General features: G+C 35.6%; 2 protein-coding genes across 2 annotated transcripts; one reads left to right on the plus strand and one right to left on the minus strand.

Moving 5' to 3' along the window:
* Window positions 1–261: 261 nt before the first annotated feature.
* Window positions 262–3,737, minus strand: LOC109238569 (uncharacterized protein At2g39795, mitochondrial-like). The gene is made up of 3 exons (XM_019405050.1): window positions 3,348–3,737; window positions 892–1,232; window positions 262–760 (listed from the first exon to the last, which is right to left on the minus strand). Exons 1-3 carry the CDS (start codon window positions 3,609–3,611, stop codon window positions 601–603), a joined length of 765 nt encoding a protein of 254 aa, XP_019260595.1. The 5' UTR covers window positions 3,612–3,737; the 3' UTR covers window positions 262–600.
* An 899-nt stretch (window positions 3,738–4,636) lies between these two features.
* On the plus strand, window positions 4,637–9,728 carry LOC109238570 (CASP-like protein 5B1). The gene is made up of 3 exons (XM_019405051.1): window positions 4,637–5,153; window positions 6,927–7,059; window positions 9,317–9,728. The coding sequence occupies exons 1-3, from the start codon at window positions 5,023–5,025 to the stop codon at window positions 9,515–9,517; spliced, it is 465 nt and encodes a 154-aa protein (XP_019260596.1). The 5' UTR covers window positions 4,637–5,022; the 3' UTR covers window positions 9,518–9,728.
* The last annotated feature ends 1,849 nt before the right edge of the window (window positions 9,729–11,577 follow it).

Consider the following 11,577-nt stretch of genomic DNA (forward strand, 5'->3'; position numbering starts at 1 on the left):
ATAAAAGCAATGCAATAAATGATTATCATATTTATGCTAAAAGAGCTATATTTGTACGTTTTCTTTTTCGTTTTGTCTCTTGCTTTCATTTCCCCCATACTTATGACGAGATTTCAAGAGAACAAAAAATTAAAAAGACAATTAAAAAAAAATAGAGAAAATAACATAACATTTCGGGGAAAATAACATAACAAAGAGATCTTTCCGCTACAAAATAACAAAAATAAAGAAATCACATAATAAAGAAAGAGAGGAAGGAGCTAACTGAAATAATTTGTTGCGACATATTGTTCTCTTCAATTAAAAAATAAAATTCTATATAATAGATGGGTATGTTTAACTCTTTTCCCCATATTTTTTTTAATTTCGTATAAGGAGCCTCTCATATGTCCATCAACAACTCAAATAGAACAACTCTCTTGAGTAGAAAATTTTCTATACTCCCATTTCATATAGGAACGCTCTCATACGTTTATCACTAATTCAATAAAAATCTCTCTTATGGTTCACAAATTTGATCAATGACTGACAGAGCTTACAAAAAATAACATCAGCCAAACCAAATAAGAAGAATATCTAAGATAATTGCTGCATATGCACCTATGCTTCAATGAACTTCTTCACGTTCTTGATCCACATCAAGTATTCTCTGCTGTCCTTGTTGATCATGTACTCGTGCAAGAAGTTTGTTGTGCTGGGCTTGATTCCCCTGATCTCCAAATACTTGTGAAATGCTTTCTGGAGGTTCTCATCCAAATCCCTGATGAAAAAACAGTTAAGTGTTTCAGTTAGTACCAAAGGCCTAAGTGAAGGGAAATTCATGTGTAGCCCAAATATAGATGAAACAAAGTTGAATAAAATTTTATGCTCGTTTAGAGCACCAATACTAACGAGAACTCAGGTCCTTCATAGGCAATCTGTTCATCGGCTGTATCAGGGTCTTTAATAGCTAGATGGTCAATTACAACCTCATCAGGATAAGCTGTGCAACCAAATTCCAAACATGGACCATTCCTCTTAGACACTCTAACAACAAGGGGAAGTTGAGATTGAGCGGGCCTTTCAGTATCATTATTGTCATTGCCATCCTCATCGTCGTCACCTGTAACAAGATCAGGCATATGAACTTCAACATTTATAGTTTCACCTTGATACTCTTTAGTCAAGGATATAGTCTGCTGTCCGGGATGGTCTTCAAGCTTAAAGGGGAAACCCTCAGGCACCTCATCAGCCTAAAAATATCGAGCAAGATGATCATAATCCCCAAGTAGACTCAAAAACAGGAAACAGAATATAACCTAATGCTGAAACTTGAGATAGAGGACGTTCCAAGATCAAAGATAGCATCCATAGCAGATAGAGTTGTCACTACTGCAAATACAAAACGTTTGCCTTCTAGAGAGGGAAAATAAGATGAAATGATCTGAGGTTTCACAGTGTCCCTCAAATTACAACAGCAGTTAACTGGAGATTTTAATCGAGCTTCTGAAATCATTCTATCACACAATTGTTAGATGAAACTGAATATTAGGCGAAGAAAATTATAATTCATGATTTACAATGTTGTCATTATGAACAAAACAAGGCACCGTAAAACAACTCCAAAATTCTACCTTTATTATTAAGTTCCCATTACTCCTCAAACCCTATAGGACAGCCCAAAACAAAGATTAAAGAACATAGGGGAAAATATACAAGATTCATGAAAGAGATAGCAGCCTGTCACAAACTAAATAGTGTAGTAGCAATAAACAGAACACTAATCTAAAAACTCAAAATATGTAACATCTTCTCACCCTAACAATAATTCGTTAGGTACTCACACTTTTGAGCATAGCAGCCCTGCAGTTAACTCATCTGTATATACTGCAAGAATGCAACATGAGTGACAGACTATGGAATCTGAAAATTATAATTTTGTGTCCATTATTTCTAGACTCCCTCCGTTCTTTCTCTCATCTGTTCTTACTCTTTAAATATATCCCTTCTCCTTCTTAGCTCTCTCTCTCTCTCTCTCTCTCTCTCTCTCTCTCTCTCTCTCTCTCTCTCTTTAGTTCTTCTATTCCTCAATTCCTCCTTAAACTGATCAGGTGCAGAGCTTGATTGTAATTACCATTTGAATGAGATTATTAGTAGTAACGAACAAGGGCGGACCTACCTTGTCGGATCGGGGAGGCATGGCACGCCACACGCACGCTTCCACAAAAATTCTCAATAAATATGTTGATATCTATGAAAAATGAGTTATAGATATTAAGTGGCACCCAAATTACACAAAAGGCATGTGGGTGCCATGGTTTAGCCTTGCTTTTCAAGTCTCTAATGTAACCCACAGGTCTGGGTTCAATTCCCTGCAGCAACATTTTCTTCGTCTCTTTTGTTTTACACCTTTTTCCTACTTATTAGCCCTAGATTTCCTTTATTCTCTGTTAGGACTTGGGTCTTCATCTCTTCTTCCTTTTCTTTTCCTCCTTTTTCCCCCCTCTTCTTTCTTCCTGTTATTTGCTGCTAAAATCCCTCTATCTTCTTTCTTTTTTTAAATTTCTTTACATTAGCCTTCATTTTACTTCCTACAGTTATATCTTATTTCATAAGCAATTTCTTTCGATGCGTAATTTTAAAATTCTAAATAATATATAGTTTCTCTCTTCCTAGTGATACAACAATAATTTATACATTGGAGTATAATTTGAGCAGTATCATTTGTTGGTTTTTGAAAAAGATATCCTGATTTATAGAGGTTTTAAGTGGATTCTTATAAATTGATAACTTTAAAATTTTGGCTTTGAAAATAATTGTCATATAACTCAACAAATAAATTGAAAAAATTAACCCAAGAATAATGATCAATTAATCAAATCAAACACAAATATATAGTCATTAAGCTACTCTTTAAGAAAATTTTCTAATTGCGGTGTACTTTCATGAAATAATTTTTTTTATACTTTTATCTAGAAACTAGTAAATCAAGCGTAAAAAAGTTAAACTAAAATCGAACTTATTTGCCTTTTTTAAATAAAAGACCTAACTCGATTAACTAAAAATTAACTGAACCATCCATTCTTCATATTCGGCCTTTCTGGCTAGTAGTATGTATAATATATACAGAGAGAGACACCCTTGATCCGCCTCTGTTAATGAAAGTTGCTGTTGATTGAAGATTTAATCAAAAATACAGTTCAGTTGGTTGCATTTCCTTCCTCAAATTCTGTTGTTATTTCCTTAAGAAGTAGGATCATAATATAGTAATTAACAGAAACAGTAAACTAAAACTCAAAGATCATTAACGTCTTTATAGGGTGGAAAATGATAAATTGGGGAAGTAAATTAAATAGGGAGAATGAAACCTTGTTCTGTTCATCGGACTCCTCGGCAAATTGGATTTCAGACTGAATTACTTTGAGGAGCGACTCATCAGAACTTGATCGAGTAGAATAGAAATGCAGAGTAGAAGGAACTGAGCTTCGGAACAAGTTCCGATGTACGGCACGGCGGTCCACGACGGCGGAGAAGAGAGCAGAGTGGTGGTAACTCTGACTTCTTCGTATGGATCGAACTGCGAGGGGTACAACCTGCGAAGCTGTCCTTCTGATAACGTTAGAGAGCGCCATTTCTGGAAGGGTTTTGGTAGAGAGATTTAGGGTTTTAGGTTTTTTCTTTTTTCATGAGGGTTTAAGAGAGAGGAAGAGTCAAAAGAGCAAGACGGTTCTTATGTCTCACTCTTACTAAATTAAACGCCGTGCCTTTTTCTATTAACATTGGTTTTACCTACTAATTGGTAAGTTGCCCCTTAAATTTGACTCGGAAAAAATTATTTATACCCCTTATCTTTACATGCAACCTATCATTCCCTATCCTTGTTTGAAATAGTACAAAAAGATATCCTTCTTCAAAGCTTTTCTATCAAAATTCTTTAAGAAAATTTAAGTCCAAAATTGGAATAAAAAACTATCCCAGCTTATCTAGTTTAAAACCAAATATACTTTCTGTATTGTATCGTATATACCTTATTTTTATCAAAAATACTAAATAATCCTGTTATTATTTAGTCTTCATATTATAGCTATGCTATTATAATCTCCATGTAACTTTTTCACCAACCAAAATTTAGATAATGTAACATCAAAATTTGCACGGGAAATAGACAAAAAAAAAAAAAAAAAAATTATAACTCCGTATGCGAGTTCCCGTTAACTGTTTTCTTTTCATGTTTCGATTAAATAACAATCCAATGTTTGTTGTATATTTGATGGAATAATGGACTAAACCTACTCAAGGGTATATTTAAGGGATTATTTTAGACCTAACTCAAAGATAAAGGACCATTTTTATAATATTCTCCGAGTCCTTACCTAGACTATCATTACGGTAATCTTTTACATTTTTTTTATCAGGTCTTTTGTACGTCCTGTTTATTTTCTTCAAGGGAATTTGTGTTGTTATAATCTTATTTTCTTATTTTTCTCCTTTGTTAAAGTAAGTTTATATTTTACTTTTAGAGATATTGGGTTCCTCAGGATGGAGTAGACGATAAGGGAGCATTGCGAGTATGATTTAAAGAAATGATTTCCGTATAAGTGGGTTCGTTGAACCTTTGATTAGCTTTACCAGACATCACATCTCACATCATTCTTGCTTTTCCAAATAACCTCCTCTTTTCCTATTCATTAACCTACTTTAAAATATATATTTCCTTTTCAATATGGGGTAAATTATTGTTTGATTACTCTTCTTCTAATAAACTGATTAGGTATAAAGATAGGAAAAGTCATTTGACAAGAACAATCCCTCCTATCTTGACTTTACTCTTGTCAGCATTTTCCTAATCAAACGCTAATAGAAAATTCAAACACCAATTTCATTGGATTTTAGTGTTTATTCTCTCTCTCTCTCTCTCTCTCTCTGTCTTTTAGAATAATAAAAGGAAATTGTTTTCTCTCTCTCTATCTATCTTGTCAAATCTGCAGTCCTATGGGAAGGTTTTATCTTTTCTCTGTAAAAATTCAGTGTTAGATTCTTTCAATGAAGGAGGTGTTTGGGAGTCCAGGGAAGGTAAGTGGGCTAATATTGAGGATGGGTCAATGTTTATTTGCTTCTGCTTCTATTGCAGTTATGGCCTCAGCTTCTGGTTTTTCCAGCTCCACTGCCTTTTGGTATTTCACTCTCTTCTTCTTGATCTTTTCTTTTTAATTACTATATCTTTCAATTATCTTAACAAATAGAGTATATACGCTGTAAATATGGAATACAAGTTCAAACGGAAGCTTGTCTCACTAGTATCATACTCATGTTTAGATATCTGAGCTAGGAGACATTATTTCTGTAGCACATTAGCGCTTCTATGTAATTCTGCTTGTTCATTCTCAGACAGTAAAAGAGAACCTTTTTTTTTGGTCGTCAAAGGAACTTATATTAATTTAAGTAGTAACATTACAAGGAGCTAGTTGCACAATATTACAAAAACAGTTATCAAAATAGTGACCAACTGGTTGGTCATGTGGCAAAATGGGGTGGCTGTAGAAAAGGTCCGTTGTACTGGAGGTTTTGACTAAGCGCGGGTAGACAGTGCATTGTTGATCAGCTAGTAGTTGAGGTAACAAAAAGTCCGGTGGCTGAGTGAAGATAGTTGTGCAGTCCTGAGCATGGTTAGATGAACCCTGGTGAGCTAGATAATGTGCTGCGTAGTTTTGCTCCCTGTATATGTGGGTGACTGGAGGATTAACCGCTGCTGAAGTAAGTACCTGCATTCCATTAGAGAGGATGAGTAGTGAAGATTATCATTATTGAGCATCGTTATTACCTCAGTAGAATCCACATTTACTTCCAGTGGTGTGAGCCGATGTTGTCTTCCTAGTTGTAAACCTTGTAGTAAGGCTTTTAATTCCATGCATGTGGAATTGCCCGTGGGAGATGCACCCAAGAACCCATTAAACAATGTCCCTCTGTATTACGGAAAATTCCTCCAATACCATTGGTAGAAGTGTTTGCCTTGGCTGCTCCATCAGTGTTAAGCTTAATTGTGCCCACCGCTGGGGGGTGCCATTTGATATGATAAAGAGAACCTACTTTTATAGCCACAGTTCTTTTATTTAATTTCCTCTTTTTTTGTTCAAAGTAAACTTTTATCTTCCAGTATTTGTAGTGCATAAGAGTTCTACAAGTTTGCAGATAAGGTAGTAAATCACTAGTAAAAAGGACATTGAAGTTTGAGTTTTGCTTTCTAAATCTTGGAAAAACACATGTTCTTCCCAGGTTTGGTTTGGCAACTCTGATTGAATCAGGGATTGAGCAAATATGCCTTTGTGCTTCATGATAATATTTGCCTGTAGACCAATTTGGCCTTCTTAAATATGTATTTCCATCTGCTGGACCATATTTTGGCAATTAACTTATGCTTGGTTAATAAGTTAATTGTGCTTCGTTCTTTCTAATTCTTATTCTATTTAAAGGAAAGGAGTGGATACTTGCTATCTTGTTCTTAAAGACAAACATAGTGACCCAACATTGAGTAGTTACCTTTGAAGTATCAGTGTTGAGTCCACTATTTTTTTAGTATTGCTTTTATTACCTTCTTCTAAGCCGAGGGTTTACCGGAAACAACCTCTCTGCCTTCTTGAAGGTTGGCGTAAGGTTTGCGTACACACTATCGTCCCCAGACCCCATTTGTGAGATTACACCGAGTTTGTTGTTGTTGTTTTATTACCTTCCTATTGTTTCTCTCTACTTTGCACTAACTGTAGGTTCTGCTAAAACAAGGAGTTGATTCTCCAGGTCAAGACTGCTTTCTTAAGACAATAAAATGAAGCTTACCTTCAGAATTCTTGCTAACTTGAATGCATTGTTCTTCCTTTCGTAATACTATTCCTTGTAATGCTTAATGACTCAATTATGGCTCATGCTCTAAATGTCTGATTTTCCTGGTTCAGCTATTTAATAGCATCAATGGGGTTGCAAGTACTGTGGAGCTTTGTTCTTGCCTGCTTGGATATCCATGCTTTAAGATTGAAGAGAGATCTGCGGAATCATGTCTTTGTGAGCTTGTTCGTGGTTGGTGATTGGGTAATCTTCTCCATTTTGTCTTCTTTTCATGCATCAATGCTTACCTGTGAAGATTTACCAATCCAACAAAAACATGATCAAATTAGAATACATTCTTTGCTTCTCAAATGCAACTTTTCAAGCATTCTCACTTAGGTAAGAAGGTTCTCCCTCACCCCCCAAAAAGAATTAATAAGAGTTTACCAGGATAGAATTTGCAGGTCCTAACTCCTTCAAAACTTAGAACCCCTTTCTAAGATCAGAAAATGGGTGAAACAGAGATTGGCTATTTATTTAGCTATTGCTAACTTCAAAATCACAACTGTCGTTTTCCAAAGTCTAGAAATGTGTCCGGGGTAACAGATAGCAAACATGTGTCATTTACAAATAGTTTAATTTCTCTTAAAAAAGAAATATGCTATTTCTGCTATTACATACTAAAAAGTAGCTATTTTATTTTTCGCCACATCTTAACTCATAAGGCAGCACAGAAAATAAAAGGGTTAAGATTTACATGAAATACATTTTGTTGAGTAGCTAAATTTTGCAGCTTCTAATCTTTAGAACTTTACACGATACAAGTTGAGTGGAAAAATATCTCTAGTCTGCATATGGGACGAGAAAGACCAAGAGTCCAAGAGTATGCTTATTTATGTATTTAATATGTAATTTATGGAATGAGAAAGACCATTTTAGTTTTTGTGTTTGGCAATGATAAAAAGTGCTTAAAAGCACCTACTTTTAGGTTATGAAAAGTACAAAAATAAGCCAAAAGCTAAAAGTTGGGCATTACCAACTTATGGATTTTGGCTTTTAGCTTATAAGCTACTTTAAAAGTCAATCCAAACACCCTCCAAGTATATGTTCGTTTAAAGGATTATTAGGTTCTGCTAAGATCAAGTTATGTCCATTTCCATCAAGCATGCAGAAGCCAAGTGATCCATGTATTTCGCACTATCTTCTTCACTTGATATGGAACTGCATCAAGTGGTTTATATGGCGACCACTTTCCATTGCACAACCTACAGATATTCTTTTGTTCTGAAGGTGTCTTATACTATGAATTTGTATGTAACGTAGTAATAAGATGGAAATGTTGATATGCACTTTTGGATGTTCTGATGTGCTTTATGCGCGAGTACATCCCCCCCCCCCCCCCCCCCATACACACACACACACAAAAAAAAAAAGATAAAGACGAATAAAAAGCCATGAGGCATGGTCATGGTCTATGTTTGCTATCCCAAAGTCAAACGTTTTGAGGATGAGCTTGAGTTAGTACTGCCTACTCCGTCCCTCATGTAGAAGCTAGGAATATTGGAAATATTTTGCAGGAAGCTATTGTCACACGTTTGCGATATTTACACATGGCAGTTCAAATGTGTTTTATGGTTTGAAGTTAATATTCAACTAGGCATGCATGTTTAATATTAGAATGAATTTGTAAATAGGTGAAACTTTGAGATTATACTGGAGATACAAGTATAATACATGATATGAGCATGGGGTCAGTGTATCCAAATATTCCATTCATTTAAGGAAAAATCGACCTCAAGCCAGAGATAGGCACCCTGACCTATGCCAAATTTTGCTCATACACTCTTTTATTGTCCATATAGCGAGTGCCATGGTTACCCTTTAGAAAAAGCTAATATAATGTTGACATGCTAATTAAGTATGTGCTCAAGTTTGTGGTGCAGCTCTAGTTTTATGATTTTAATCTTGTAGACGATGACTCTCTACATAATGTTTTAACTATTCCATAACTATAACTGCTTTTTTTTAACTAGTTCAGTAAATGTAGCGCCCCAACTGCTGAAAGTTCCCAAAACAAAGAGAAACGAAATCATGGCAAACAATGCAGAAATTTAACTTCTTTTTAAAGATTTCATTGTTTCTCTGGTGAATTGATCAATTCCTGTCTACCTGTCACTGAGTAATGTTGTAAAAGTTAATTTCTGCTTTATAGTGAGGCTGTGAGCAGGCAAAATTCTCGTTGTCTTTCTCCTTTTGTGTAAGGTGACACTATCAAATTGTTCCTTTTTTATGTGTCAGTTCAAGACTGATTTAGTATTCATATTGCAGTTAGTGGCAAAGCCATGTTTATTGAAGGGGGTTCAACTGAATTCCCTTCGCGGAAAATTGTATTTTGTATATGGATGAAACTTTTATATAAGCTGTTGAATCCCCTACATATCAGTACCAGAGAACATTTTATTTGAATCTCCTTGATGAAATTTCTGCCTCTGCCACTGATTGTGGTCATGTCATAATGTAGGTGACAGCCACTCTATCCCTCGCAGCTGCCTGCTCATCAGCTGGCGTGGTGGTTTTGTTTGTGAAAGATACAAATATCTGCAAAGTTGAGAATAAACTATCCTGCGACTTGTTTCAAATTTCAGTGGCTTTGTCTTTTCTCTCATGGTTCCTTCTTGCTATCTCTTCCTGCGTCATGTTTTTGCTTGCAGCCTCTGACTAAAGGATATAATTTTTCAATTCATATTGTGAATATATCAGAAATTATGTACAGGAAATAGTTAAAATGTCCTCTCACTGGCTTGCTTCCGAGGTCATGTTAGGGGACTCAGTATATTCGGAAATGAAACTTTCATCATTTTTTGTTGCAATTACAGTGTAATGTTTGAAATTTGATTTCTGGCATCTTTTAATCAACTCCTTTTTTGTCCTTTCATCTTTCTATATAGGGTGGAACTTTATCTAGAATATTAAAACTACTGCATTAATATTACAATTCTGCAGTCTGATTCTATACACACTTTTGTGGTTTCTGTTAAATCGGGCAGTTTCTTAATACACAGTTATCTTATCAGCCTTGATCGAATGTTGCAAGGAGAAGGTATCAACTGCCAGGGTTCACTTTCTTAAGGAGATACAGGGTATCATATCTTAAAGTTGGTAAATGTTCAATTTGGCTTAAGAATCACTCTTTGTCAACTATATTTTCTTTATGAAAAAAGTCACCTTTGGTTTAGCAATATTTGCCAAACTAGGCTCAGATGGAAACTCTATTCTCAAATGTTTTAGTTACAGCTTACATGATGTTAACCGTCATATAGCAAGAGGTTCCTAATGATCTGTAAACTTGTTCTAGTTAGACCGACACGTTGTTGCTACTATGCATCCTTTCCTAGACATTGAGCCTGTTTGGATTGGCTTGTTTTAAGTGCTTTTACGCCAAATTAGCTTTTAAGCCATTTTGTAGTGTTTGGATAAAGTAAAAAAGTGCTTTTAAGCACTTGTTTTTAAGCTAAAATGACAAAAACAAGCCAAAAGCCAAAAGCCAAAAGCCAAAAGTTAGAATTCCTAACTTGTGGCTTAAAAGCTATTCTGGCTTAAAAGCCACTTAAAACAAGCCCATCCAAACGGGCTCATTGTCGAGTTGACCAGGCTCTCAGGCTTTGGTTCAATTGTAAGAGCGTAAAATCTCGCCACTAACTAAAAACCTATTGTTTAAATGGAGAAAGATAGAGCGCAGATTTATTATCCGTTATCAAATAAAATTATGAGTTAACAAACTTTTAAGGTTTAAGGATCAACTTTAAGCTAATTTTAATCGGCAAAGGGTCTGATATGCCCCTCTACTATCATCAATAGTTTTTTTTTCTTAGCAAACAGGAATTATATATATTAATAATTAAATAGAATTTAGTACATGGTACGCATACTTGGTATCCTTAAGGGCACTTAGATTACCTAGGCTTGCTAGAGTGTTACAAGCATCATAAGATAGAAATTTCTCAAAAACATATTGTTCTAGTAGTTCCTTTTCCACAATACATTTTACATAAGTTGGAGCTTCAACAAAAGTCTTCTTGCCTTCCATTTGATCCGCAGCCTTCCTAGCCATGTGATGAGCTACACTATTCCCTTGCCTAAATGTGTGCTGGAGGATCATCTCCTTCTGTTGGTGCATTAACCACCTACATTCATTAACAACATCGTCATATAATCTATTGCCCTGTAGGATGGATTGAATAACCTCCACGGAATCTGTCTCTATTACAAGTGGGTACATTCTCCATTCTTCAGCTGTTTTGAGTCCCTCTAATAGAGCTTTTATCTCCGCTTCTAATGATCCACTTGCATAGGATGGTTTACCAAAGCCCACAGTCCAGTGTCCATTGGCATCCCTGAAAATTCCTCCCAGACCACATTTTTGTGTAGCACTGTCAAAGCTAGCATCAATATTTAGCTTAAACCATCCTTTTGGTGGCTTTTGCCATGCAATTTTGATGGGAATTTTTTGAGGAGTTGTCGCGCCCCCTTTTTTCCTCCGCGGAAATCGGGTTTGTGACATTCAATTGGGACAACTCTTTCCTTTTGGGAAAGGGGTTTGTAATTTTGAAGAGTCGCCACCTAACGATTTTAAGGTGCGTTAGGGCACCAATGGGGTTCAATTATAACTATATTTTTTATAACCAGAGATAGGGTAAGGGCTTGAAATTATCCCAAGGGGAAGGTGTTAGGCACCCCTCAGGATCCATTAGTGTGGTTCCCGGCCAGATAGTTCTTTGTGAA

The sequence above is a fragment of the Nicotiana attenuata genome, unplaced genomic scaffold (genome assembly GCF_001879085.1).
Source record: "Nicotiana attenuata strain UT unplaced genomic scaffold, NIATTr2, whole genome shotgun sequence".
NCBI lineage: Eukaryota > Viridiplantae > Streptophyta > Magnoliopsida > Solanales > Solanaceae > Nicotiana > Nicotiana attenuata.

Coding starts and splice junctions, on each gene's coding strand:
- LOC109238569 (XM_019405050.1), bottom strand. CDS start 3,611: ATGGCGCTCTCTAACGTTATCAGAAGGACAGCTTCGCAGGTTGTACCC. Junction 1,233..3,347: donor AGTCCGATGAACAGAACAAG/GTTTCATTCTCC, acceptor CGATATTTTTAG/GCTGATGAGGTGCCTGAGGG. Junction 761..891: donor TATGAAGGACCTGAGTTCTC/GTTAGTATTGGT, acceptor TTTTTTCATCAG/GGATTTGGATGAGAACCTCC.
- LOC109238570 (XM_019405051.1), top strand. CDS start 5,023: ATGAAGGAGGTGTTTGGGAGTCCAGGGAAGGTAAGTGGGCTAATATTG. Junction 5,154..6,926: donor TCCAGCTCCACTGCCTTTTG/GTATTTCACTCT, acceptor TTCCTGGTTCAG/CTATTTAATAGCATCAATGG. Junction 7,060..9,316: donor TGTTCGTGGTTGGTGATTGG/GTAATCTTCTCC, acceptor GTCATAATGTAG/GTGACAGCCACTCTATCCCT.